The sequence below is a fragment of the Mustela putorius genome, unplaced genomic scaffold (assembly GCF_011764305.1).
Source record: "Mustela putorius furo isolate JIRA1106 unplaced genomic scaffold, ASM1176430v1.1 tig00000594_pilon_pilon_pilon, whole genome shotgun sequence".
In the NCBI taxonomy this organism is placed as follows: domain Eukaryota; kingdom Metazoa; phylum Chordata; class Mammalia; order Carnivora; family Mustelidae; genus Mustela; species Mustela putorius.
Window position 1 is genome coordinate 1,187,876 of NW_025421427.1, and position 23,522 is coordinate 1,211,397.

At 45.9% G+C, this 23,522-nt stretch overlaps 1 protein-coding gene across 3 annotated transcripts; it reads right to left on the reverse strand.

Annotated features, from left to right (window-relative positions):
* Positions 1-1,094: 1,094 nt before the first annotated feature.
* Positions 1,095-23,522, reverse strand: ZNF184 (zinc finger protein 184). Of its 3 annotated transcripts, XM_045082237.1 has the most exons (5): positions 23,397-23,522; positions 14,136-14,203; positions 6,862-6,988; positions 6,455-6,550; positions 1,095-3,482 (listed from the first exon to the last, which is right to left on the reverse strand). In XM_045082237.1, the coding sequence occupies exons 1-5, from the start codon at positions 23,401-23,403 to the stop codon at positions 1,543-1,545; spliced, it is 2,238 nt and encodes a 745-aa protein (XP_044938172.1). In that variant the 5' UTR covers positions 23,404-23,522; the 3' UTR covers positions 1,095-1,542. The 3 variants fall into 3 exon arrangements, with proteins under 3 accessions (XP_044938172.1, XP_044938174.1, XP_044938173.1); XM_045082239.1 differs by lacking the exon at positions 6,455-6,550; XM_045082238.1 differs by lacking the exons at positions 14,136-14,203; positions 23,397-23,522 and adding an exon at positions 13,802-14,030.

Genomic DNA, 23,522 nt, shown 5'->3' on the forward strand with positions numbered 1-23,522 from the left:
GTGGCCGGGGGGGGGGGGGTTCTGATTGTACCCCAAGCGTACCCTGGATCCTGCTCATTTCCACCTCTGTGCTGGGAGGACTGGAATTCCTACATAATGGAAGCCTTGAGAAACTAAGAAATACCAAGGTGACATTCCTTTATAGATGTTTCAAGTTACAACAGAGAAAGGTCCTGAGATTTAAAATGGCTACATAATTTCCTGAATTTGATCTGCTTTTCACTGTCAGGCACCTCCACTTAAGGAGGGGCAGGATTCCAGGGTAGGTCATTGGCATTTATATAAAGACTGCATTGATTTTTTTCCACTTGTGAGAATCTGCAGTGCCCACTCTCCCCAAACCTCGCCCGTAGAAGAGTAGAGCTTTTCTGTGCTACCCTCTCTTCTCAGAGCTCTCTATTCTCAAGGCCAGGATGGAAAATCCTCAGTTGCCCTGAAAAGAGCTGCCCGGTAATCAGACTAGATCTGGAGGAAATCAAACGGGCCTGTCTCTTCCAGTACTGCTCAGCTCACATATTATCCTGACCGGGTTTGCCTCAGTGGCCATGCAGGCTGGCAGCTGCCCACAGCCACGCATGTCATTAGCACTGCCATCTGCCTTTGGTGTCTGGGGCCAAGGAAAAGCCGATAAAATGACCTTTACGCAGCTGTTTAATTTCTGTACTCTGGTGAGGAAATAAATTAACCTTACCTCCCAGAGCATGTGAGAACCCAACTTAGAAAACAAGGGGGCAGTCGAAATTATGTGTGCAAATGATGGCTGCTTCTGGGAGGGCCCACCGGAGGCTACTGACCACAGGGGTGGGGGATCTGCGCCAGCTCCTTCTGGGCTGCACATTAGGAATTTAAAAAGACACCGAATCCTGATCCCTCCCAAGGTCCCTCTCCAAGGGTGGGGCCTTGGCAGCAGAATTTCCTAAAGGCCCTGCAGCGAGTCCACTGTTCAATGAAGGGGAGTAGTGCTGGTTTAGCTGCAAACCGTCTCCGTGGTGGTGACCGACTCCTAAGATGCTAAGACATACTCCAAGAAATTTGAACGGGAAGGTTGAATCCTCGCCCCGAGGTGAGCCAGTATACAATCTGAATTACTTAAGAATGCTTTATAATTCTTTTTATTAGGAACCAGTTATTTAATGCATGAGAACAGGAGCCTCACAGGTCCCCGTCTAGTTGCTGAAGCACAAATGCTTTCTATTAGCCAAACATGCAGAGACAGACACACTCTAGAGGCGACAGAGCCCAGCGCTGACGCAGAGTAATCCTAATCACAAAAAAGAGATTGTGAATATACAAAATTGGGATAGAAAACTCCGAACAGCCCCTGAAACCCTCTGTCCAACTCCCTCATTCACAGAGCAAACCGAAGCGTCAAATGGTGCCATTCTGCAGTGTCCCCGAGCTGCCAGACGTCACAGCCGGTCAGTCCAGCCCATGTCCTCTCCACGCCCCAGCGCACGGAGGAGAGGCCCCCGGGCCCGCCCCACTTCTCCCATCGCTCCACTCCTTGGGGACGCGGCCAGGGACCGAGCAGACCGGCTTGCGTCAGATGCCCGGGTGCAGCCTCTGGTGCTTGCTGAGGGCCGAGCGGTACCGGAAGGCTTTCCCGCAGTCGCCGCAGCCGAAAGGTCTGTCCCCGGAGCGTGCGCGTGGGCGCTGGCTGAGGGCCTTGCGGCACTCGCGGCCGTCGCAGGGCTTCTGGGCTGCGTGCGCCGTCTGGTGCTCGGTCAGGTGCGCGCCGCGGCTGAAGTCCTTGTCGCGCTCACCGCACTGGTGGGGCTTCTCGCCCGTGTGGACGCGCCGGTGCTGCGCCAGGTGGGAGCTCTGGCTGAAGGCCTTGTCGCACTGGCCGCACTGGTGGGGCTTCTCCTCCGCGTGCGTCTTCTGGTGCTGCGCCAGCGACGAGCAGTGGCGGAAGGCCTTGCCGCACGCGGCGCACGCGTAGGGCTTGGCCCCCGTGTGGATGCGCTGGTGCTGCGTCAGGTGGATGTTCTGGTTGAAGGCGCGCCCGCACTCGCCGCACTTGTACGGCCGCTCCCCCGTGTGGATCTTACGGTGCTGGATGAGCGACGAGCCGTAGCTGAAGGTCTTGCCGCACTCGTGACACTGGTAGGGCTTCTCGCCGGTGTGGATCCGCTCGTGCTTGGCCAGCGACGAGCTGCGGATGAAGGCCTTGCCGCACTCCTTGCACTCGTACGCCTTCTCCTGCGTGTGGGTCTTCTGGTGCTGGTTGAGGTTGGACAAGTAGCTGAAGGCCTTCCCGCACTCGCTGCACGCGAAGGGCTTCTCGCGGGTGTGGATCCGCCGGTGCTGCATGAGCGACGAGCAGTAGCTGAAGGCCTTGCCGCACTCGGCGCACTTGTACGGCTTCTCCCCCGTATGGATCTTCAGGTGCTGCGCCAGGGACGACCAGTAGCTGAAGGACTTCCCGCACTCGGCGCAGTCGTACGGCTTCTCCCCCGTGTGCGTCTTCTGGTGCTGCGTGAGGTTCGAGTGCTGGCTGAAGGCCTTGCCGCACTCGTTGCACTCGTACGGCTTCTCCCCGGTGTGGATCATGTGGTGGCGGATGAACGTCGAGGGCCCGTTGAACGCCTTCCCGCACTCGTTGCATTTGTAGGTTTTCTCGCCCGTGTGGATCTTCTGGTGCTGAGTAAGGTGTGTGCTCCGGGTAAAGGTTTTGTCACATTCGTCACACTTAAAGGGTTTCTCTCCGGTGTGAATTTTCTGATGTTCCATGAAGTGGCCCCTCTGGCTAAAGGCTTTTCCGCACTCATTGCAAGTGTATGGTTTCTCCCCGGTGTGAATTCTCTGGTGCTGCACCAGGTGGGTCCTCTGACTAAAGGCTTTCCCACATTCGTCACATTTATAGGGTTTCTCTCCAGTGTGAATTCTCTGATGTTGAGTAAGAGACGGACCCTCAATGAAGCCTTTTCCGCACTGATCACATTTATACGGTTTATCTCCGGTGTGAATCCTTTGGTGGTTTATAAGGTTCTCACTCCGGCTGAAGGCTTTCTCACATTCGTTACATTTGTAGGGCTTTTCGCCTGTATGTGTTCTCTGATGGCGAATAAGAGCCGAACAGTAACTAAAAGCTTTCCCGCATTCGATGCACTTACACGATTTCTCTTTCTTAACTGGGTTTGCATTCTGTTTGGCACTCGTTTTAGTTGAGGTCTCTTCTGACGCTTTTTCTCGTGTTAAAAGGCTTGAACTCACATTGATGCTTTTTGCAAAGTCGGTCGTCACAGGGCCTCTCTCCCAGGCGGGCATTGTCTTTTCCGTGACTTTCCGTTCTCCTGCTGGCGTCTGTCGGCTTGCCTGGTGCTTCCCTACACTGCTTTCATACTCCCAACTCTCCGAAAAGTTAGGACTACCGGGATCATCCCTTCGCTGCTTCTCCACGACTGCCTCCTGAGATGGCTGTTCTTCAGGGATGTTTGGCTCTGGGGCTGATCTGCTCTTTTCTGGTCTTGTCTCACAGTCTGAAAGAGAAAGAAAATGTCTATATTCTCTATATTAAAGGGGAAAAATCATTGCTGTTGTGGGAAGGACCTCATGAAGCTAAAACTGAGGCCCTTAGGAAATCTGAAGGATGTCCCGGTATAGCCATTAGGGGTAAAGCTGGAAAGAGCAAAGCATAACAACAAATATGAAAGTGGCAAGGGAATGTCTCACACTCAGTTTCATAGGTAATTTCGAGGAACCAGGAAGGTAACAGTAAATTAGAAACTGACCACAGAGATGAGAGATGGCGGAGAGGAGACTAAAGCAAGTCTGAGCTGGGATTGATTGCCAATGAGCAGCAAACAGAAGTTTGTGAAGGAAGATTTCAAGTGAGGACAACCGGGGAAGACCCAGCCCGCTAGGCCCTGCTGTCAACCGCCGACCTGAGCCCACAGCTGCATCTCTGCCGGGAATGGGAGCGGCGCAGACAGAGGACTTACTTCAATTCTAGGCATTCAGAGAATTAGGAAGAGAACTGAGGGACCAGACTATAGTGTTTGTGGGGGCGGAAGATGCCAGAAGTAGAACCACCCAGATGTTCAGATACACGGGAGGATCAGCACGAACAGCACCAAAAGAACAGGAAAAGCAATAGTAAAGTCTGTGAGAAAAGAACAGAGCAGGCAAAGTCCCTTGAAGATAGGGTAACGCACGGACTAAAACGGACTAATGAGAGCAGTTTTTCCGCACACAAATAACAGACAGACACATAACCAGGAGGTGGAATGTTGCTTAAGGCCAGGGATAGGACAACTGAAGCAGCAAGGGAATCTGTGCTGGCAGATTCAGAGTACGGAAACAGAGCTGTGTAATAACACGTTTCTTCGGTTCCACTGGTGACAGGAGAGGACCACAGTTACCACCATCGTCACTGCAAGAGTGTGCCGTGAGGCAGAGACACAGGACAGCCCTCCACCCACTCTGCTCCAGGTGCCCTGGCTACAGGCAGGGCATCTGGAAGCTCAGGCCGACCCGAAACAGCCGGACCCCTTCAGCGCAGACTCACAGTTTGGGGGAATGGCCGGTTGTGCAGTACAAGGAATGGGTATATTTCCACTAGCAGAACGACACCAGATAGACCTACTTGTACAGCAGCTGGCCATAAAAAATACGTTCTGCAAGTAGTTCACAGTGAGGAATACGGAGACCATGGGTCTGAGGCTGTGAAAGGGGAAAAGGGCGTCCAGCCATGGCTGGAGTTGCTGCTGAAAGCAACGAGCATGTGACCGACGTTACCCACGCTGGCCTGTCTTAGATCTGTGTAGGGCAAAGAATGAAGGATTCCAGAGCGTTCCAGAAGGCCAGACCGAACACCACCATTTCTAGGGTGAAGAGGAATTCTCATTTTACTGCTGCAAAGCTGTGGGCCTTGGCCTCAGTACTGCCACACCTCTGCGCGTGGGGCAGCTGTTGGGGGGCTCACAGCCAGGCCGCAGGAGGAGACCCAGGTGGAGCCATGAGGTAAGATGCATGTCAGGATTCTGCGGGGGCTGGGTCTCTACGGGCCCAGAGATGATGGCATGAGGAGGGTAAGAAGAATGCAGACAAGGCCCCAGGACCAGCAGCCACCTCCCTTTAGTGACACTTACAACTTCCGGGTACCTGTACATGTCTGTAAAGCTGTGCGTTCTTCTTCCAGAGATAGAAGCAGCCAAGCCAGCAGTGACATCCGCTCAGAATGCTGCGAAGCGCAGGCCAGCGGCTGGCTTACCAGGACCGCCATCGTGGGGTCCCATTCCAGTAACCAGAAGTCCACGAAGGAACGGGGCCAAGGATTTCAAGCGACCGTCTCCTGCCTACCGACTGGCTCACTGGGACCATGGACGTTATCCACGCAATGTGAGGTGTCTAGTGCAATTTTTACCTAAATATCTCTGGTGATGGCTGAAGCGTTTTGTGAAAAGTCTAGGATTTTTTGGTACACAGTTAAATATTTTTAAATTGCTTTCTATCTGCTCAAGCTGGGGCTTTTTAAAACTTTCATTTGTAATAAAATGACTTTTCAAAAGTTAAACGTGGTTTAATAAAGCTCTTAATTTTTCTAAAGTCACTTTTCTAAACTGTGTTCCTTGAAACCATCTTCTAAGAGGAAGATTTTAAAGGGCGCAGTGTGAAAAGCCTTCATGGTTGGGGGGTGGGGGAGGAAGGTTGCATTCTATGCAATCCTGTGGGAAGTTCATCTGGCCTGTTATGTATTTAAGAAACTGAGTGTCCTTTCAGTAAGAAACCTGCTAGAATTTTGATGACCCAGCACTTCTCAAATTTGAACATGGAGTGCTTTCTTTTCTCCCCACAAAAAGAGCCCGTACTCCCCCCTCACTGACACTGGAGCTCTGTCCCTCACCTAGCGTTTAAGGTCAGTGTATTTTTTCAGGCTCAGATCTTTGAAGTGCCTCTCTGTGCAGTTTGGGAATTCATGGTTTACAGGAAAACTATTCACAATTTCAAGGGTAGAGACAGAAGCCTAAGGAACAAGTGATAAATGAGACTGCGGGAATGGGGCTCACTTGCGGAAGAGTGTGGCTGGGAAAGCAGGGAGGCGGACTGCATGGCAGCCGAAAGGATGGAGAGTAAAAGCATGTGGGTGTCGGGCACTGTTTCTGTCGGGAGGTCCTAGTCATCGAGCCTACAGGCCGGAACACATGGTAAGTCTGAATTAGAAGACCAGGGTCCCAAAGGAGGTGGGGAAAGGTGGAATCCAGAGTGCAGGTCAAGGGGCTGCCTTCAGAAAAGAGCAGGAAGGAAACCACCTCTGGGAGGAGTATGCAAACAGAGTACATGTAGAGACGGTTAGTGTTCTGACAAAGCCCTGAGAATCCAGATGGGTTCTCCTATCTCCACAGGAGATGCTAAAGAGAAGCAAGTCCGACTGCATTTTGGACAGAAAACCCTCTCGTCAAGCTAATGGTCAGAGTCCATGACACCTGTCCAGCAGGCGCCCATTACTCACCTCCGAAAGCACCTCCTGGGATGCCAGGCTCTACGGTCCACGGCTCCGTCCCTTGCTCTAGCTGAGAAATCACGTCAGGTTTGGAAATTTGGAGTCCTGTCCACGGGGGAAAAGGTGCCTGATTACAGGAGCAAAGTGCTACAAGAGACACGTCCGAGAGGAGGAAGAGCACATAAAGCTCAACGTCATACATCCCCAGATATGGTTAAAACATGGGAACCGATGTGGACTCAGAAAAATTAACTTGTTTGTACTTCTACTTGCTAGGAGAGGAGACACCTTTTCACAGCCTTTCAGAATTTAGGAATCTTGGGTTCCTTAACTTCATTAAAGGCCAAAACTCACCGAAGCCCGAGAGACCCCTCCTGCTGCATGCCCTGGACCAGCAGCCCAGGGACCCCCCTCACCTATGGCGACCAGGTGCGTGTAGTTCTCCAGTGTCACATCTCTGAACAGTTCTCTCTGGACAGGATCCAGCTGTTTCCATTCCTCCTGGGTAAAATCCACTGTCACATCCTTGAAGGTCACGGACTCCTGAAATACCAAACAGATTTCTCCTTAGCCATAAAGCCACCACCTAGGAAAGGGGTGGAGTTTGCAGTACAGACAGAAGGAAGGCAAGACGGCTACAGGGCAATCTGAGAAATGGCTTTGATGTTTCCTCTTTGTGAAATGAATAAAAAAACAGTACCTCATTCATAGGGTTACTGTGAGAAATTAATAAGGGATGTTCAACAGAAAGTTCTTCATTTAGGGTCCGGCATACTGGCCTAGGTTAGTGTCGGCCACGCTGACCACCATCATCTCTGTGTTCTAAGTACATGAAGTATTACAGTGCTCCTACCAACCACAGTAGACGTCCTACCTACCTCCAGTGTCTGAGAATAACCAAAAACAGTTGTGAAAGAATTTGGGGAGGAGACTTGCCCTATTTTATATATATATATATATATATATATCTAAAGTAAGTATAGCAAGAGAGAAAGTAAAACAGTGGCCTAGTATGGACTAAGACTCAGTGAAACAGATCCAGGGTTCTAAGAACTGAAGAGGATTAAGCAACTTTCAAATTAGCTAAAATAAGCTGAATTAGTCACTAAATAGTATCATAACAAATGACTATTTGAGAAAAAAATTAAGGTGAGTCTCCACGGCGCACACGAAAATTTCTGTTGGAGTAGAATTTTAAAGAAAAAGCAAAAATAGAATAAAAGGGTTTAAAAGCTTAAAATATAGAAAGAAAAAATCCTCAGAGACTGACAGATATAACCACATAAAAATATAAAACTTCTAAAACTAGAAACAAAAGGCAATATTCTGAATTTCCGTAAGTAGATGAACCCACAAGCCAACATCGCAAACAAGCGGCGCACCCATGACGATGCCACAGAAGCAGGAGAATGCGTTCCCGTCAGCGACCACCATGGGCCTAGAGAGGCCGGCTGGGCCGCCCACCCGCGGACCAGGGTGCTGAGTCAGTCTTGCCTGGGGCGCAACATGACAGGATCCACCCAGACTTCAGATGCACCCATCATCCAGTCCCGTTCTGTCACATGTAGGAATTTGGTCTTCAGAAGCCCTCAGAGGGCAAAGACGCGCTCAAGCACCCTTGCCATGCTCCAGAGGATGAAAAGCAAACGTGCGTGTCCGTTGTAGGAGCGCGGTTGGAGGACGGGGGACATACGGCACATCCATACTAAAGCGCCTTATGTGGCTATTTTATTTTAAAGATTTTATTTATTTATTTGACAGACAGAGATCACAAGCAGGCAGAAAGGCAGGCAGAGAGAGAGGAAGGGAAGCAGGCTCCCTGCTGAGCAGAGAGCCCGATGTGGGACTCGATCCCAGGACCCTGAGATCATGACCTGAGCCGAAGGCAGAGGCTTAACCCAATGAGTCAGCAAGGTGCTCCCCCTCTTTTTTTTTTTTTTTTAAAGATTTTAGTGGCCATTTTAAAAATGAAGTCTGTCTCTGTGCACGGATTAGGAAACACGCGTGATACCAAGACCAGTCTGCACAGCACGATCCTGTGTATGTTTATGACTATGAAGGTTTGTATGTAAATGACAGAGAAGATCTGAAAGACGACAGTAGCGGTGTTACCGGAGGGAGTGTGTCTGGGAGCTGGAGGCGGTCCCGGGACGTCCTACTTATTCTTTAGTCTGTATCTGAAACTGGGTGAGTGAATTTTGTTTTAAAATGGCTAAGTCAGCTCGTGAGATTTCTAACCACAAGGGAGCAGGTGGACTAGGTCTGCCAGTGTCCACAGCGACGGATCTCGAAGAAACGTTTCTGTATCTGAACAGCAGGCAGGACAGAACAGCAACCCCAAGAGAAGGGAGACCATGACCTGAGCCTGAAAGCCCCTCGGCACCCAGAGCTCTTAACAGCGGGTGTGTGCCCCAGGGTGGCCTCCTTTTAAGAACTCTGGCCTCCCAGGCTCCCCCAGGGAGAGCCATCCGCACATCTCTGTGGCTTACAGCCAGAAGCAGAGGCCCTGCGTGCCGGGCTCACAAAGGGAGGCCCTGCACCTGATTTCTCCGGCTTCCAGGCACAAGGACCTTCTTCCTTCTGATCCTGTTTTGTATCCTTTGCTGTAATCGTTTTTGGCCCTAAGTCATGGCCCAGCGTTGGGTGAGTGCTTCTAGCAAGTCACTGGTTTATAGAGCGGTCCTGGGGCCACTGAGAAACTGTCCCGGAGTGAGGCTGGGCTAGATTCACCCTAATAAAGCTTATGGTTTTTAATAAATTCAAAGACAACAACATAAAAAGGATCAAGCTATGGTCAATATGAGACTAACAAGACTGGATCTGCATTCCTGTATGAAACTAACCAAAAAATTCCAGACAAAACACAGGAAACAAGTTTCCAAGACGGTGACTCTCCTACAACAAAGGCCAGTGATCCCTAAGAACCAGTAAGGCAACAAGAGGAGTCCCACAATCGCTCCCGCTCATTGCCCGAGTTTCCAGGCGAGGGTTCAGACCAGGGACGGGGTGGGGAGGAGGATGCGGAGTCTCGGCAGACATCTGGGCACTGAGGTCTAAGGACAGAGCCCTACAGAGGAAAGCTGCACCAGGAGAGAAGCCACGAGAGCTACGGAGGTTCTCTCTCGAGTACCCAGCACAGTACCCCTCAGGGTGCAGGCGTGGTGAGACCCCCACGGCAGGGGAGCAATCACCCAGGATTCGAGGGAGCAGCACCGGTGCTCATAAAGGGCGGAAATAGAGTTTCTGTTCCCACCAGTCAAATGGGCGAATTACACGGTTCGTAGATGCTGGGTAAAACACTCGAAGCACCAGGCGACCCTACACTGCACACCATCTGCGTCACCTAATGTGTCTTAGAAGCCAGATTTGAAAGAAACACAGTTTCGAGTAATTTAACCCCAGAGTGAGGCTTAAGAATATTTTACAGGAACACAGAAGTATGCAGAACCCAGTAAAGTACAACTTACAGTGTCTGCCGTCCAGTCAGAGATTATCACGTCTGAGGGAAGCAGGAAAATACATCCTTAATGAGGAAAAAAATTAACCCATTAAAGCCAACCCAGAACTAACAAAGATGCTAAAATTAAGAGAGGAGAACATTAAAAATTATTAGGACTGTATTCTAGATGTCCAAAAAGTTAACAGAGTCACAGAAGACTTTTTTAAAAAGACCTTAATGGAACATCTAGAGCTGAAAGTGAGAATGCTGGGAGATGAACAGCACGCCCGACTGTCTCCCCGGCAGTTCGGCATTGAAGAAGGAAAGTAAATTCAAAGACAACAAAATAGAAAATATCAAAAGTGAAACAGGAGAAAACCGTTTATAAAAAGATGGCCTTGGGGAGCTGTGGGTGACTTCAGGGGACCCAACGTGTGCACCTGGAGTCCATGAAAACAGAAGGAGGGGAGCGGAGCAGAGAACCGTCTGAAGAAACAACAGCTCATTGTTTGCTGAACTTGAAAGTTCACAGACCCAAGAAACTCGAGAAACCAGAGGCACACGAGACCCAGAGAAATCGATGCTCGGACACACCTTAGTAACGAGCTCAAACCAGTGTCAGCGGAGGTCCTACCAGCATCCCGAGGAAAAAAGACACATAAATGTGAAGGAACAAAGATAAAATACAACAGTGACTTTTTCGCTGGAAGCAATGCAAACAAGAAAATGGAACATTATATACTAGAAAGAAGAAAAATGGTCCAATTAAATTTTTTTTTTTTTAAGATTTTATTTATTTATCAGAGAGAGAGGGAGAGAGCGAGCACAGGCAGACAGAATGGCAGGCAGAGGCACAGGGAGAAGCAGGCTCCCTGCTGAGCAAGGAGCCCGATGTGGGACTCGATCCCAGGACGCTGGGATCATGTCCTGGGACCTGAGCCAAAGGCAGCTGCTTAACCAACTGAGCCACCCAGGCGTCCCCCAATTAGAACTTTAAAACAATGGCAAAATGAAGCCTTCTTCGGACATTACAAACTTGAAAGAGTTCATGACCAGCGAACCACCCTGTAAGAAACCTTGCAGAAGCCCCTCGTGCAGAAGGAAAAACGATACCAGATGAGAATGAGGATCTAGCACCGACGTTTCTCAACCTCACTGTTACTGATGTTTTGGACCAAATAATTTTTTTTAAAGATTTTATTTATTTATTAGAGATTATAGGCTGGCGGCGGGGCGGGGGTGGGGGAAAGCAGGCTCCCCACTGAGCAGAGAGCCCTATCCCAAGATCCTGAGACCATGATCTGAGCTGAAGGCAGAGGCTTAACCCACTGAGCCACCTAGGCGCCCCCAAATCATTCTTTTAAATCATCGTGGGGGCAGCATGGCCAGCATCACCCCTCCAGGAGCGGGGAGCAGGTCCCAGCAAGCTGTAACAACCAAAATGTCTCCTCCCATTTCCGAACGTCCCAGGGGCTAAAATCCCCCAAACTGTCAGTCACTGATATACATCATAAAGATGAAAAACACCAGAAATTCCTTTCTTACTATCTTACACCCCTTTGAAAGATAATTGCTTAAACAAAAATAAATATTGTGGGGTTTACAGCACATGTACAAGGAAAGCATGTGCCACAAATTGCATTAAATACTGGGAGGAGAGAGAAATGGAGGAACACTACTGAACGTTCTTCTGTTCAGTGGGAGTATCACTGGAAAGTAAGTGGAGATAAACATGTAGACCCTAAGCAACAAGCCTGGGTGGCTCAGTCGGTTAAATGTCTGCCTTGGGCTCAGGTTAAGATCCCAGGACAGGATTGAGTCCCGCCTCGGGCCCCTCCTCAGCAGGGAGTCTGCTTCTCCCTCAGCAACCCCCCTGGCGCTTGCTCTCTCTCTCTCCAGTGCTCGCTCTCTCAAATAAATAAATCTTTAAACGTAAAATTATAAAATAGAATAGCAAAGGTTTATAGCTAGTAAGCTAGTGAAGAACTGGAATCCGAAGCAATATTCAGTTTCCAAAGGAAGGTAAGAATAGAAAAAGTGAACAAAGGCAGTATGAACAGGAAAAAAAACAAAACTGAATGATATTCACATCAGTAATCACACTGAGGGCGCCTGGGTGGCTCAGTCAGCTGAGTGTCTGCCTTCAGCTCGGGTCATGATCTCAGGGTCCCGGGATGGAGCCCCACGTTGGGGGGGGGGGTCCCCTGCTCAGTGGGGAGCCTGCTTCTCCCTCTCTCCCTGTCCTGCTCTCTATCTCTGTCAAATAAATAAAATCTTTTAAAAAATAAATAAATAAATGAATACCCCAATTAAAAGGCAGATTGCCAGACTGGACTGAAATAAGCAAAACTCAATGAACTATGTGTTACCTATAAATATATATAAAGACACAAATAAATTAAAACAGAAGGATGAAAAAGGATATGCAACACTGACACTAATGAAACAGCAAAGCAAGCTTCAGGGCCAACAACGGAAAGTTCATTTCTCAGTGAAAACGACGAAGAGGACGTAATCATCCCACATGCCTATGCGCCCGGGAGCAGCTTCAACATCCAGGCAGGAAAACCAGAGAACTGCAGGGAGAAACGCACAAATCTCCATCATGACAGCCCCGAATTTCAGTACCCCCGTCGCGAGAGTTGATGAATCAACAAGTAGACAAAATCCGTAAGGATGTAAAACATTTGAACAACATTCCACCGATGTGACCTGACCTCAGTCCCCCACAGATGGCCACATCCATATCCTCCAAACTACGAAATTATTGAAATTATTGAAAACGAGAGGCACTGCAGGCGGGATGGTGTTGAGGACTTTAAAATGGGCAAATTATCCCAGATGATAGGCAGGGCCAGTGTCACCAAGAGGCCTAATAAGAAGGTCACAGAGCAGGAGTCGTGAAGAATTGAGGTTTAAGGATGCCACACCAGTAGCTCTGAGGACGGAGGAACAAGACTCCAGGCAAGAACCCAGGCCACCTCTAGAAGCTGGAAGGTGAGGGGACAGATGCTGCCCCACAGCCTTCAGAGGAATGCAGCCCAGCCAGCTCATTTTGGACTTCTGACCTCTGTAACTGTAGAGTTAATGTGTTGTTTTCAGTCATTAAGCTGGTAAAAGGAAGCTAATCCATTCTTAGAATCCTCTACCCGACAACAGCAAAACATACATTCTGTTCAAGGGCTCACTGCTCACTTACTCAAGGAGACCAGTCACAGCAACAGACGTCTCAAATCCAGAGAGACTCCAGTCACACAATGTGTGTTCTCTGGATACATTCACTGTCTTGATTGTGGTGACAGTTTCATGGATGCACAGGTATGTCACAACTTACTGAGTTACACACTTCAAATAGATGTAGTTTATCATCACATTATACCTCAATAAAAAAGTGACACCAGAAGTACATGAGCTGAAAGTGGGAAGAACTGGGATCATTTCTTTGATTACATTGTGGGAAGGAAGTAGGGGAAAGTCTAAGAACAAGGAGGCTGATTAAGCAAGGCCTTGAGATGAATTATACCCGGTGCAACACGGGTTACCTTTTTTGTATGACTTCTCAGTCAGTTCCTGGTTTTTCCTAAAAGAGTATCCTGTCCCTTTCTTCCTCAAAAACCATTAATGGATGGCTTTCAGAAGAAAGCCTTCCAACTTCTCATCGAGACATCTGAGGCCTGCCACATTCCGACTTATTTAATCATTTGTTTACCCTCTGCCAAAAATAAACGGGCTCTCCCAAGTTTTCTGATTCCTGTTTAACATGTTGTTAATTGTGAACCTTTACTCAACATCTTCTCCAAGCTAAAATCACCCCATCCCCCCTCATTACTTGTCTAAGTATCCAAATGGCCGCCATCCTGTGAGAGGCTGTGCCAAACCCATACCCCTCGAAACTGAGCCCTCCAGACCGCACATACCTGCATTCTCTGTTCTCCATGGTACTCGCTTAGCTTTGTTTATATTCACCTGTTCTGGTTTTAGCAGTCATCTGGTCTATGCCAGTAAAGGACTCCGTTTTGTACGTCCTTTGCTCTGTCACTGTTGGAGCATGACCAGACACTAAGCAGGAGCGTGTTAGTGTGCTAGTGAGGCCGGAGAGGCAGAGGTCGGGCGCCACTGGGCAGCTGGGAGCCCGGAGCAAATTCCTGGTGCTGGTTTTTAAATGGATAACCTCCCCCCCCCCCCACCCCCCCGCAGGAAACACACAGTCTACTCTGCTGACTAAACTGCTTTTCGGGAATTCCCACTTACCTGGAAACTGGTTGAAGCGAGGAGAGTCCGTTCGCCTTGGAGAAGGGCAGACCCCAAAGAGGACCGATCTGGAGAAGGAGAAGGAACCACAATGAATCCTGTCCAGATTAGCTGTTCCCAGCAATCTGTTAAATCCAGCTATCTTCCCATGTGAAAATAGCAAGAACTATGCGGTTTCCTTGACTTCTCTGAATCTAAAAACACAAAGAACGTAACTGGTACCCTCCTCGGTAGACTCAGGGCATAAAGTGTCAACGTTCACACGTCTGTCCCCGGACACGTACAGTATCCTTCAGTTCAGTCTGTTCCCTATTAAGTAAAGCCAAGTATTTCTGCTGCCTTCTCTGCTATGAACATCTGAATAAACAATATGATTACTTCCCAAAAGTCCTCATAGGCCCTTTAAAGTGCTGCTGTTAATATAAATTATATATCACAATGGCACGATTACTTATACTGCCTACCCACCAGAATTTCTAAAGCTTAAACTCACATAGTCAGTACCAACTGCTCGCAAGCGTACAGAGCAACGGGGACTTCGGTGTAGTGCTGGGGCAGGAAAGGTACCAACCACAGAGAAAAACTGCTGGGCAGTTAGAAACCCAAGTTAAACATACACTTGTTCTGAACTCAGCAGTTCCACTCGTGTGCCAGGCTCGTGACCGCTGAGACTTGTACAAGATTGTTTAGAGCACATTTGTTCAAAATGTCCCCAAACTGGAAACCACCCAAATGTCTTTCAACAGGTGAATGGATGAGCAAACCACATTTTCACACAGCAGAATGTTATTCAACAACATAAAAGAATGAGCTACTGATGTACTCAGGAACACGCATGTACCTTACAATGCTGAGCAGATGTGGAAGAACACAACTGGATACCTGCACTCACATAAACAGAGACTTGAGCGATGGCAATGCAAGTCAGAACCGTGGTCACCCCTGCCGGGCGGGATAGTAGTAACTGGGCAGGAGCAAAAGAGAAACTTGGGGCATCAGAAACATCCTACATTTTACTGTGGGTGGTGATTCCACTGGTGTATGACACCTAAATTAATCCGGCAATGAACTTGAGAGTTGAGCACTTAATGTATGTAACTTACATGTCCAGAAAACAGAAACAAACTATGTTCTTGGAGAGTTCTATTCAGAGTAATGGCTCACAGGAAAGACCAATTCTCAGAAAGCAGAGGAAGCACTAAAAGGAACTATGTATTTTTCTTGACTTACATTTGCTCGCTAAGGGAAAATTGATTTGTAATAGACATTTTGAGGAAAAAAATGGTGTGATTTTAGAGTTTTTAGCAGAAGGAAATGTTGTGTATGTACAGATATGTAACCTAGACTTTAGGAAAACAGAATCAAGACAAATGTCTCAGGGAAGATGCTTTTGATTTCAAGTAACAGAATCCAACAGAACCAACAAGAGCGAGACCTGTGGAGACCAACTATGTTGGTTCCAGTAAATGGCAACAACAGATGCTCGGTAAACGTTATGAATATTATGACTATAAGGGACAGAGACACATGAAAACTATAACTGTGAAAAATCCCAAGAAGAAAAAAAAAAAAAAAAGCAAGGACTTAAAACCATTTTGGCTGATTCACATTTATAAAAGACGTAACAGGCGCACATTGAGGAGGAGTGACAAGGTGGCATAATGAGAGTTTTCTATCCTCTTTCCTGCAAAGATGGATGGATGGATCCAAACATGGATTAGACCATCACCCACAGAAGAGAATGTCTCTGTGGAAGTCCAGAAGTCCAACAGGGGAAGTTTCAACACATGATGGAAGCAAAACAACAACAACAAAACAAAACAAAATAGTAACAAAAGAACGAAAAAAACTAAAACACCCAGGACTGGACGCACTGAAGATGTAAGAGGCGGTTTCGTTTGGTCTATGTCACATCCCGGGCCAAGAGAGACCTTCTTGGCCCATCATTCCTGCCACAGAGGAAAGAGCATGTGGGAGCCCTCAGCTCCTCTAGCTGTGCGGTTTGCAACCAGAAAGACCCACCTCCCTCTCATCCATCCAGAGCACTGAAGTGTCCCAAGTGACTGGAGGACAGGGAGCAGCTGGGGGAACGGCAGTCCATGTCTCGGAGGGTAACAAAGGACCACAGATCCTACGAGCCATTTCGTGGACCCCCAGGAAGCCTGCCACAGGGCCACTGGGGATGCTTCAGCTGAAGATCCGCCCCGCCAGCCTACCGGCAGCCCCGAGCACTCTGCCTACTGCACCTGCACACACACACACCCCCCATGGCGGACGCCCCGGGTACATACATCCCTGATGGCAGTGAGGGCAAGACTTGGGAGACCGCTAGCGAGCAAACAAGCCAGCCTGACTCTGCAGGATTGGGAAAAAGGCACTAAAGCCTGAGCATTCAGTACCAGAGGAGAGCAAATGCATGTCTGTCCGCACCCGGCCTAGCGCTGCAGGACCGAGAGAAGGCGTACAATTTTAAGAAAGCCTCCCCACGAGGAAACAAGAAGAGTGGGCGAAACAGATCCACAGAAGGTCTGAGAACACCTCAGAATCCCTAACAGGGGCTGACAGAAGGTTTTTTCTCCGGAAGCCAGTGAGAGGAAGAGGGGACTGCCTCTTCGAATGCAAAGATATCACACCAGACTTCAAGAAACATGAAAGAAAACATGACACCACCAAGAGAACAGAGTAATTTTCCTATAACTAATGCTAAAGAAAGGGAGCTTTAGGACTTACACGATTAAAAAAATTCAAAATAGTTGTTTTAAAGATGCTCAGTGAGCTCTAAGAAAATACAAGAAAACACTTAAATGAAATTAAGAAAACCATACACAAAATTTGAAGTTTAATAGATATAAATCATAAAAAAAAAAGCAAAACAAAAATTCTAGAGCCAAAGGACACAATGAAATGAAAAATGCAATGGAAGACACCTATTCTAACTGAACCACACACAGGAAAGAACCCTTGAGGTAAGTTTGAAATTGTCCACTCAGAGGAGAATGCAGGAGAAAAAGATGAGGAACTCTACGTAAACAATAGAATACCATTAAACAATCCACACATTACTGGAGTCCCAGAAGAATAAAGGGAAAAAGAGACAGAAAGCTTATGTAAAGAAATAATAGCTAAGAATTTCCCAAATCTTGGCTGAAACTAGGACCTCCAAGTCCATGACGCTCACAGGTCTCCAAATAATTTCCACTGAAAAATATCTTCTCTAAAACACATTATGATGGGGTGCCCGGGTGGCTCAGTAGGTTAAGCATCGGTCTTTGGCTCAGGTCATGATCCTGGAGTCCTGGGATTGAGCTGCACACTGGGCTCCCTACTTAGCAGGGAGTCTGCTTTTCCCGCTGCCTGCAGCTCCCCTTGCTGTGCGCACTCTCGCTCTGACAAATAAATAAATCTTTAAAAAATAAAATGCAACATATTATGGGGGCGCCTGGGTGGCTCAGTCATTAAGCATCTGCCTCCGGCTCAAGTCATGATCCCAGGATTCCAGGATCATGCCCCACATTGGGCTCCCTGCTCTGTGGGAAGCCTGCTTCTCCCTCTCCCACTCCCCCTGCTTGTGTTCCCTCTCTTGCTGTGTCTGTCAAATAAATAAAATCTTTTTAAAAAATAAATAAATAAAACATTATGATAAAACTGTCTACAATCAAAGACAAAATTATAAAAGCAGAAAGAGGGGGAAAAAAAATCTCTCACATTTAAGGGGAAGAAGCCCTGTAAGGCTATTGGCAGAGCGCTCAGAAAACACCGTGCAGCCAGGACAGAGTGGGATAATATATTCAATGTGCTGAAAGAAAAAAACTACCAACCAAAAATACTTTACCCAGCAAAGCTGTGCTTCAGAAATGGAGGAAGATATTCCTGTGCAACAGAAGTTGAAGGAGTTATCAGCACTAGATCTGCTTTACAAGAAATGCCAAAAGGCATCTTTCAATATGAAATGAGAGGATGCTGATTAATGAAATGAAAACATGAAATTACAGAACACACTGGTAGAAATAAGTGTACAGTCAAATTCAAAACACTCTAATACTGAAATACAGTTGCGTGTTCAACAGTAAGAGTTAAAGGACAAGAATGTTAAAAATAACTATAGCTACAATAACTTATGAATACAAAATATAAAAAGATGTAAGTTGTGATATCAAAGACATTAAAATGGGAGGAGCAGTAAAAAGGAAAAAGTTTTTGTATGCCACTGAAGTTAGGTTAGTAATCAGCCCGAAACAGACTGTTTTATCTGTAAGATGTTTTCTGTAAGCCCCAGGATAACCGCAAAGCAAAACCTATAGTAGACACACAAAAGATAAAGAAAAGGAAATCCGAGCATACCTCTCTGGAAAATGATCAGTTCACAAAGGAAGTCCGCAAAAGAGGAAGAAAAGAACTGGGGAAGTAGAAAGCAGCCAGAAAATTACTGGTAAGGCATCAGTATGTCCTTATTTACTAATTATTAAACATAAATGTACTAAATTCTCCAATTAAAGGAACAGAGTAGCTGAATGGATAAAGAAAGTAAGACCCAAATGTATCCTTAGAAAAGACTCCCTCAGTTTTAAGGGCACACTAGACTCAAAGTAAATGGATGGAAAAAGATATTCCACCCAAATGGAAAGCAAAAGAGAACAGAGCTAGTTATGTATGTATCAAATAAAACAGACTTAAAAGTCACAAGCTGTAAAGACACAAAAAGGGTCATTATGTAACGACAGTCAATTCACTGAGAGAATATAATTATAAATACGCATGCACCTAACCCCAAAGCTCCTAAATCTGCTCAGCAAATACTAACAGAGAAATAGACAACAAGACTTCGGATACATTTCCAGCAACAAATAGATCATCCAGACAAAATTAACAAGGAAACTGGGCTTGAACCTACCTTAAACCAACTGGACCTAACAGACATCTACAGAACATTCTATCCAACACCACCAGAATACGCATCCTTCTCAAGGACACAGAAGCGTTCTCCAGGTTAGATCACAAAACAAGTCTTAGCAAATTTAAGAAGACTAAAATCACACCCACTGTCTATTCCAACAATATTAGAATGAAACCAGAGATCAAAAACTGGAAAAGCCACAAATATGTAGACATTAAACAGCACCCTCGGGATAACCAAAAGGGTCAAAGAAGAACTCAAAAGGGAAATCAAAAGATATTTTTGAAACAAATGAAAATGGAAACAAAATATTAAAACCTATGGGATGTAGCAAAAACTCTGAGAGGTGCTAAATGTCTGCATTTAGAAAAAAGATCTCAAATACACAACCTGCCTTATACCTCAAGAAACCAGAAAAAGAACAAACTAAGCCCACAAGTTAGTAGAAAAAGAGGAAATAAAGATGAGGGCAGAAGTAAATGAAATAAAGACCAGAAAAATAATTTAAAAGATCAATGAACCTAGGAGTTGGTTTTTTGAAAAGGCAGACAAAATAGAAAAACTTTCAGCTAAACTAAGAAAAAAGGAGAAAAGACTTAAATAAAATCAGAAATGAAAGAGGAGACATTACAACTGATACTCCAGAAATACAAAGGATCCGACAAAACTACTATGCCAACAGATTGGATAACCTATAAAAAATGAACTCTTAGAATCATATAGCCTAATAAAACGGGAATCATGAAGAAACAGAAAATCTGAACAGAAAAATAAGGAGTAAGGAGATTGAACCAGTAAAAAAACCCCCCACAACAAACAAGCCTAGTATAAGACAGTTTCACCGGTGAACTCGATCTAACAGTGCAAGAATTAATACCAGTACTTCTCAAACTCAGCATAACAGCATATTTGGCCCATTAATATTGGACAGGAGAGCCAAGAACACTCAATGGGGGAAAAATGGAGGAAGAACAGTCTTCAAAAAATGGTGGTAAGAAATACCACCATGTCGGGACGCCTGGGTGGCTCAGCTGGTTGAGCAGCTGCCTTTGGCTCAGGTCATGATCCCAGCGTCCTGGGATCGAGTCCCACATCGGGCTTCTTGCTCGGCAGGGAGCCTGCTTCTCCCTCTGCCTCTGCCTCCCATTCTGTCTGCCTGTGCTTGCTCTTGCTCCCTCTCTCTCTCTCTGAAAAATAAATACAATAAAAAAAAAAAGGAATACCACCATGTGATAATCACATGCAGAATAATGAAAATGAACCCCTACTGTACACCAATCATGAAAATTAACTTGAAATAGATTACAGACTTAAAACCTAAAATCCTAAAACTCCTGGAAGAAAAGTTAGAAGGAAAGCTCCTTGCCATTGGTCTTGGCAACCTTTTCAATCAAAAGCACAAGCAACATGAGCAAAGGTAAACAAAACTACAAAAAAAAATCTGTATAGCAAAGGAAATAATCAACAAAATGAAAAGGCAACCTATGGTATGGGAGAAAAGATTTGCAAACCGTGTATTTGATATAGGTTATATGAAATATGTATAAGGAACTCATACAACTCAATAGCATAAAAACAAATAATACAACTTAAAAATGGGCAGAGGACCTGAATAAACATTTTGACAAAGAAGAGACGTGGATGGCCAGCAGGTACATAAAAAGGTGCTTGACATCACTCCGCATCAGGGAAATGCAAATCAAAACCACAATGAGATCCCACCTCCCACCTGTCAGTAGGAGTACTATCCAAAAGACAAAAGATAACAAGTATTGGTGAGGATGTGGAGAAAAGGAACCTTTGTGTGCTATTAATGGGAATGTAAATTGATATAGCCACTATGGAAATGCAGAGATCACTTATTCTTTATCTGTTCATCTGCTGATGGAAATAGTTTTGTTCTTGTGTCTTGGCTGTTGTGATTAGTAATGCAGTAAATACAGGGGTGCAGGTACTTCTCCAAGGAGACTTTATTTTCTTTGGATATGTATCCAGAAGTGGGGTTGCTGGATCATATGGTAGTTCTATTTTTAATTTTTTAAAAATTTTATGTATTTGACAGAGAGAGAGCACAAGCAGGAGGAGCCCCAGAGGGAGACAGAGAAGCAGGCTCCCTGCTGAGCAGGAGCCCAGTGCAGAGCTTGATCCCAGGACCCTGAGATCACGACCTGAGCCAAAGGCAGCCGCTTAACTGACTGGGCCACACAGGCATCCCCTATTTTTAATTTCTTGAGGAACCTCTGTACTGTTTTCCAAAGAGGTCATATCAATTTACATTCCTATCAGCTCTGATGATATGTGTGTGTCACACACACACACACACACACACACAGACATACTATTCAGTCATAAAGAAGGGAAGGAGATCCTGCCATTTGCAACAACATGCGTGGACCTTGAGGACATTGTGCTATGTGAAGTAAGACAACGGAAGACAAACACCGCATGCTCTCACTTACACGTGGAATCTAAAACAGCTGACACGAAGAATTTCCAGGGGTCGAGGGGGGGGGAAACAGGAGATACTGGTCAAAGAGCACGAGCTCCCGGCTCTAAGATAAACGAGTTCCGGGGATCTCTGTACAGCATGGTGACTGTGGTTACTAACAGCGTATTACACAGCTGCAATCCGCTGAAGAGAGTCCATTTTAAAGGTTCTCACCACGCACATGCCAGAAGGCAAATACGTGAGGTGAAAGATGGGGTAACTAACCTCACTGTGGTGTTCACTTCCCAACATCCAAGTGTTTCAAGTCACCGCACTGAAAAACTTAAACTTACACAATGCTTACACAACAGCTATATCTGGAAAAATTTTTCTCAGCAACGTTTTGTAGTTTCGGTGTACAGATCTCACACATGCTAATTATATTCCTGTTTCATATTTTTGATGCTATTGAAAGCAGAATTGTTATTTTTAATTATAATTTACAATTGTTACTGCTAATAATGAAAGAGTTGATTTTCACAATTAACTCTTTGTTTTGAGATAAATTTTAAATACACTTGCAGTTGTAAGAAGATTCTCTGCACTCTTGCAAAAAAAGAATTGAGGATTAATATAAGGTATGGCTCAAACCTATGTAAATAAGTAATGTTAAGATTTCTAATGATATTAAATTAAAAAAAAATTGTATGAGAACAGGTTAAACCAAACTTGAGTGCATACTGATACCTACAGAATGTAAAAACACTGACAATGCAGAGGAAAGTCTATAGTGACATGTCACCTGGCTCTGTCCTAACACTGATCTGTTCAAGGACAAGAAGGAAGAAATAGAAGGAACGCTCACTAAATATGCCAGGGACATGAAGCTGGAAAGGACAGTTCAAACACTGAGTTAGTGAAGATTCATCATTATTCTGACAAGCTGGAAAACTTGGGACAAAAAGCTGAACAATCATATATGTAAATCGTGATATTAGGGATAAAAAAGCAGTTCTCTTACACAAGGCAGGCAGAAATCTAGTTCACTGTAGTGTATGTACAGTGGTTTATGTAGAGTTTACAGCATAATATCACTGATTGTTTCCAAAGCAAACATAATCTGATGCTAAACAGCAAAAGTATAATCCAAACCGGAAAAAGTACTTACAGGTACTAAAAGTATATAGAACTTATCATAAACATATCTAAAATCTTTCACTTTAGGCAATGCATTTTAAGAAGCATGCTCTCAGTTGGGAGAGTCTTGGGAAAAGAGGTCCAAATAGATATGAAGATCCGTGAGAGGAACTGTGGCTGTTTTGCTTAGAAAAGAAAAGAATCTGAGTAGGAGTTATAACAGCTGAATTCACATTCTGAAGGGCAATAACGTGAGAGAGAGAACAGTCTCTTGCTTTTGGAGACTAAGAACTAAGATCCAGCATAGAAGTTAAGGGGAAAGGCACTTCTGCCTAACATGATGAACTTAAAAAAAAAAAAAAAAAAAAGAAAAGAAAGAAAAAAAGAAAGAGCCACCAAGAGAATAGTCTACACCCAAAATAGAGAGTTTAATGCCACACTCCAGGCATAGGTTTAACAAACGGCCATCTGTCAGGCTTACTTTTATTCTTGTACTGAAGGGTTGATTACCAAGATTTTTTCTGACTACAAGATTATCATTCTAATATTTAAGAAATAAAAGTCATGCGAGGATCACAGATATTCTGAATCATCGCTCCTTTTCATTCCCCATCCCGAAGCCGGGGAGAATTAACTCATCCTGCAAGTCTCCTCATATAAACCTAAGTAAGAATCTCACACCTTAATGTAATTCAGTTTTTCTCTATCCTTGCGAGAAGGCTCCCTCCTCCCATCTCTGCCAGCTGTCAGATATTTGCTCTTCTGGCGCATCACCCCGCTCTCCCCCTGTGATGCCCACTACCTTCCATCTCAGCAGCTCATTCCGCTCCTCTGGAACGTGCACACCGGGTTTCCCACGCAGCGCCCTTGCAGCTGGGGCCTCGGTCTGGGGCTCAGATGAGCCCTTGCACACGCTGCGACTGGCGGC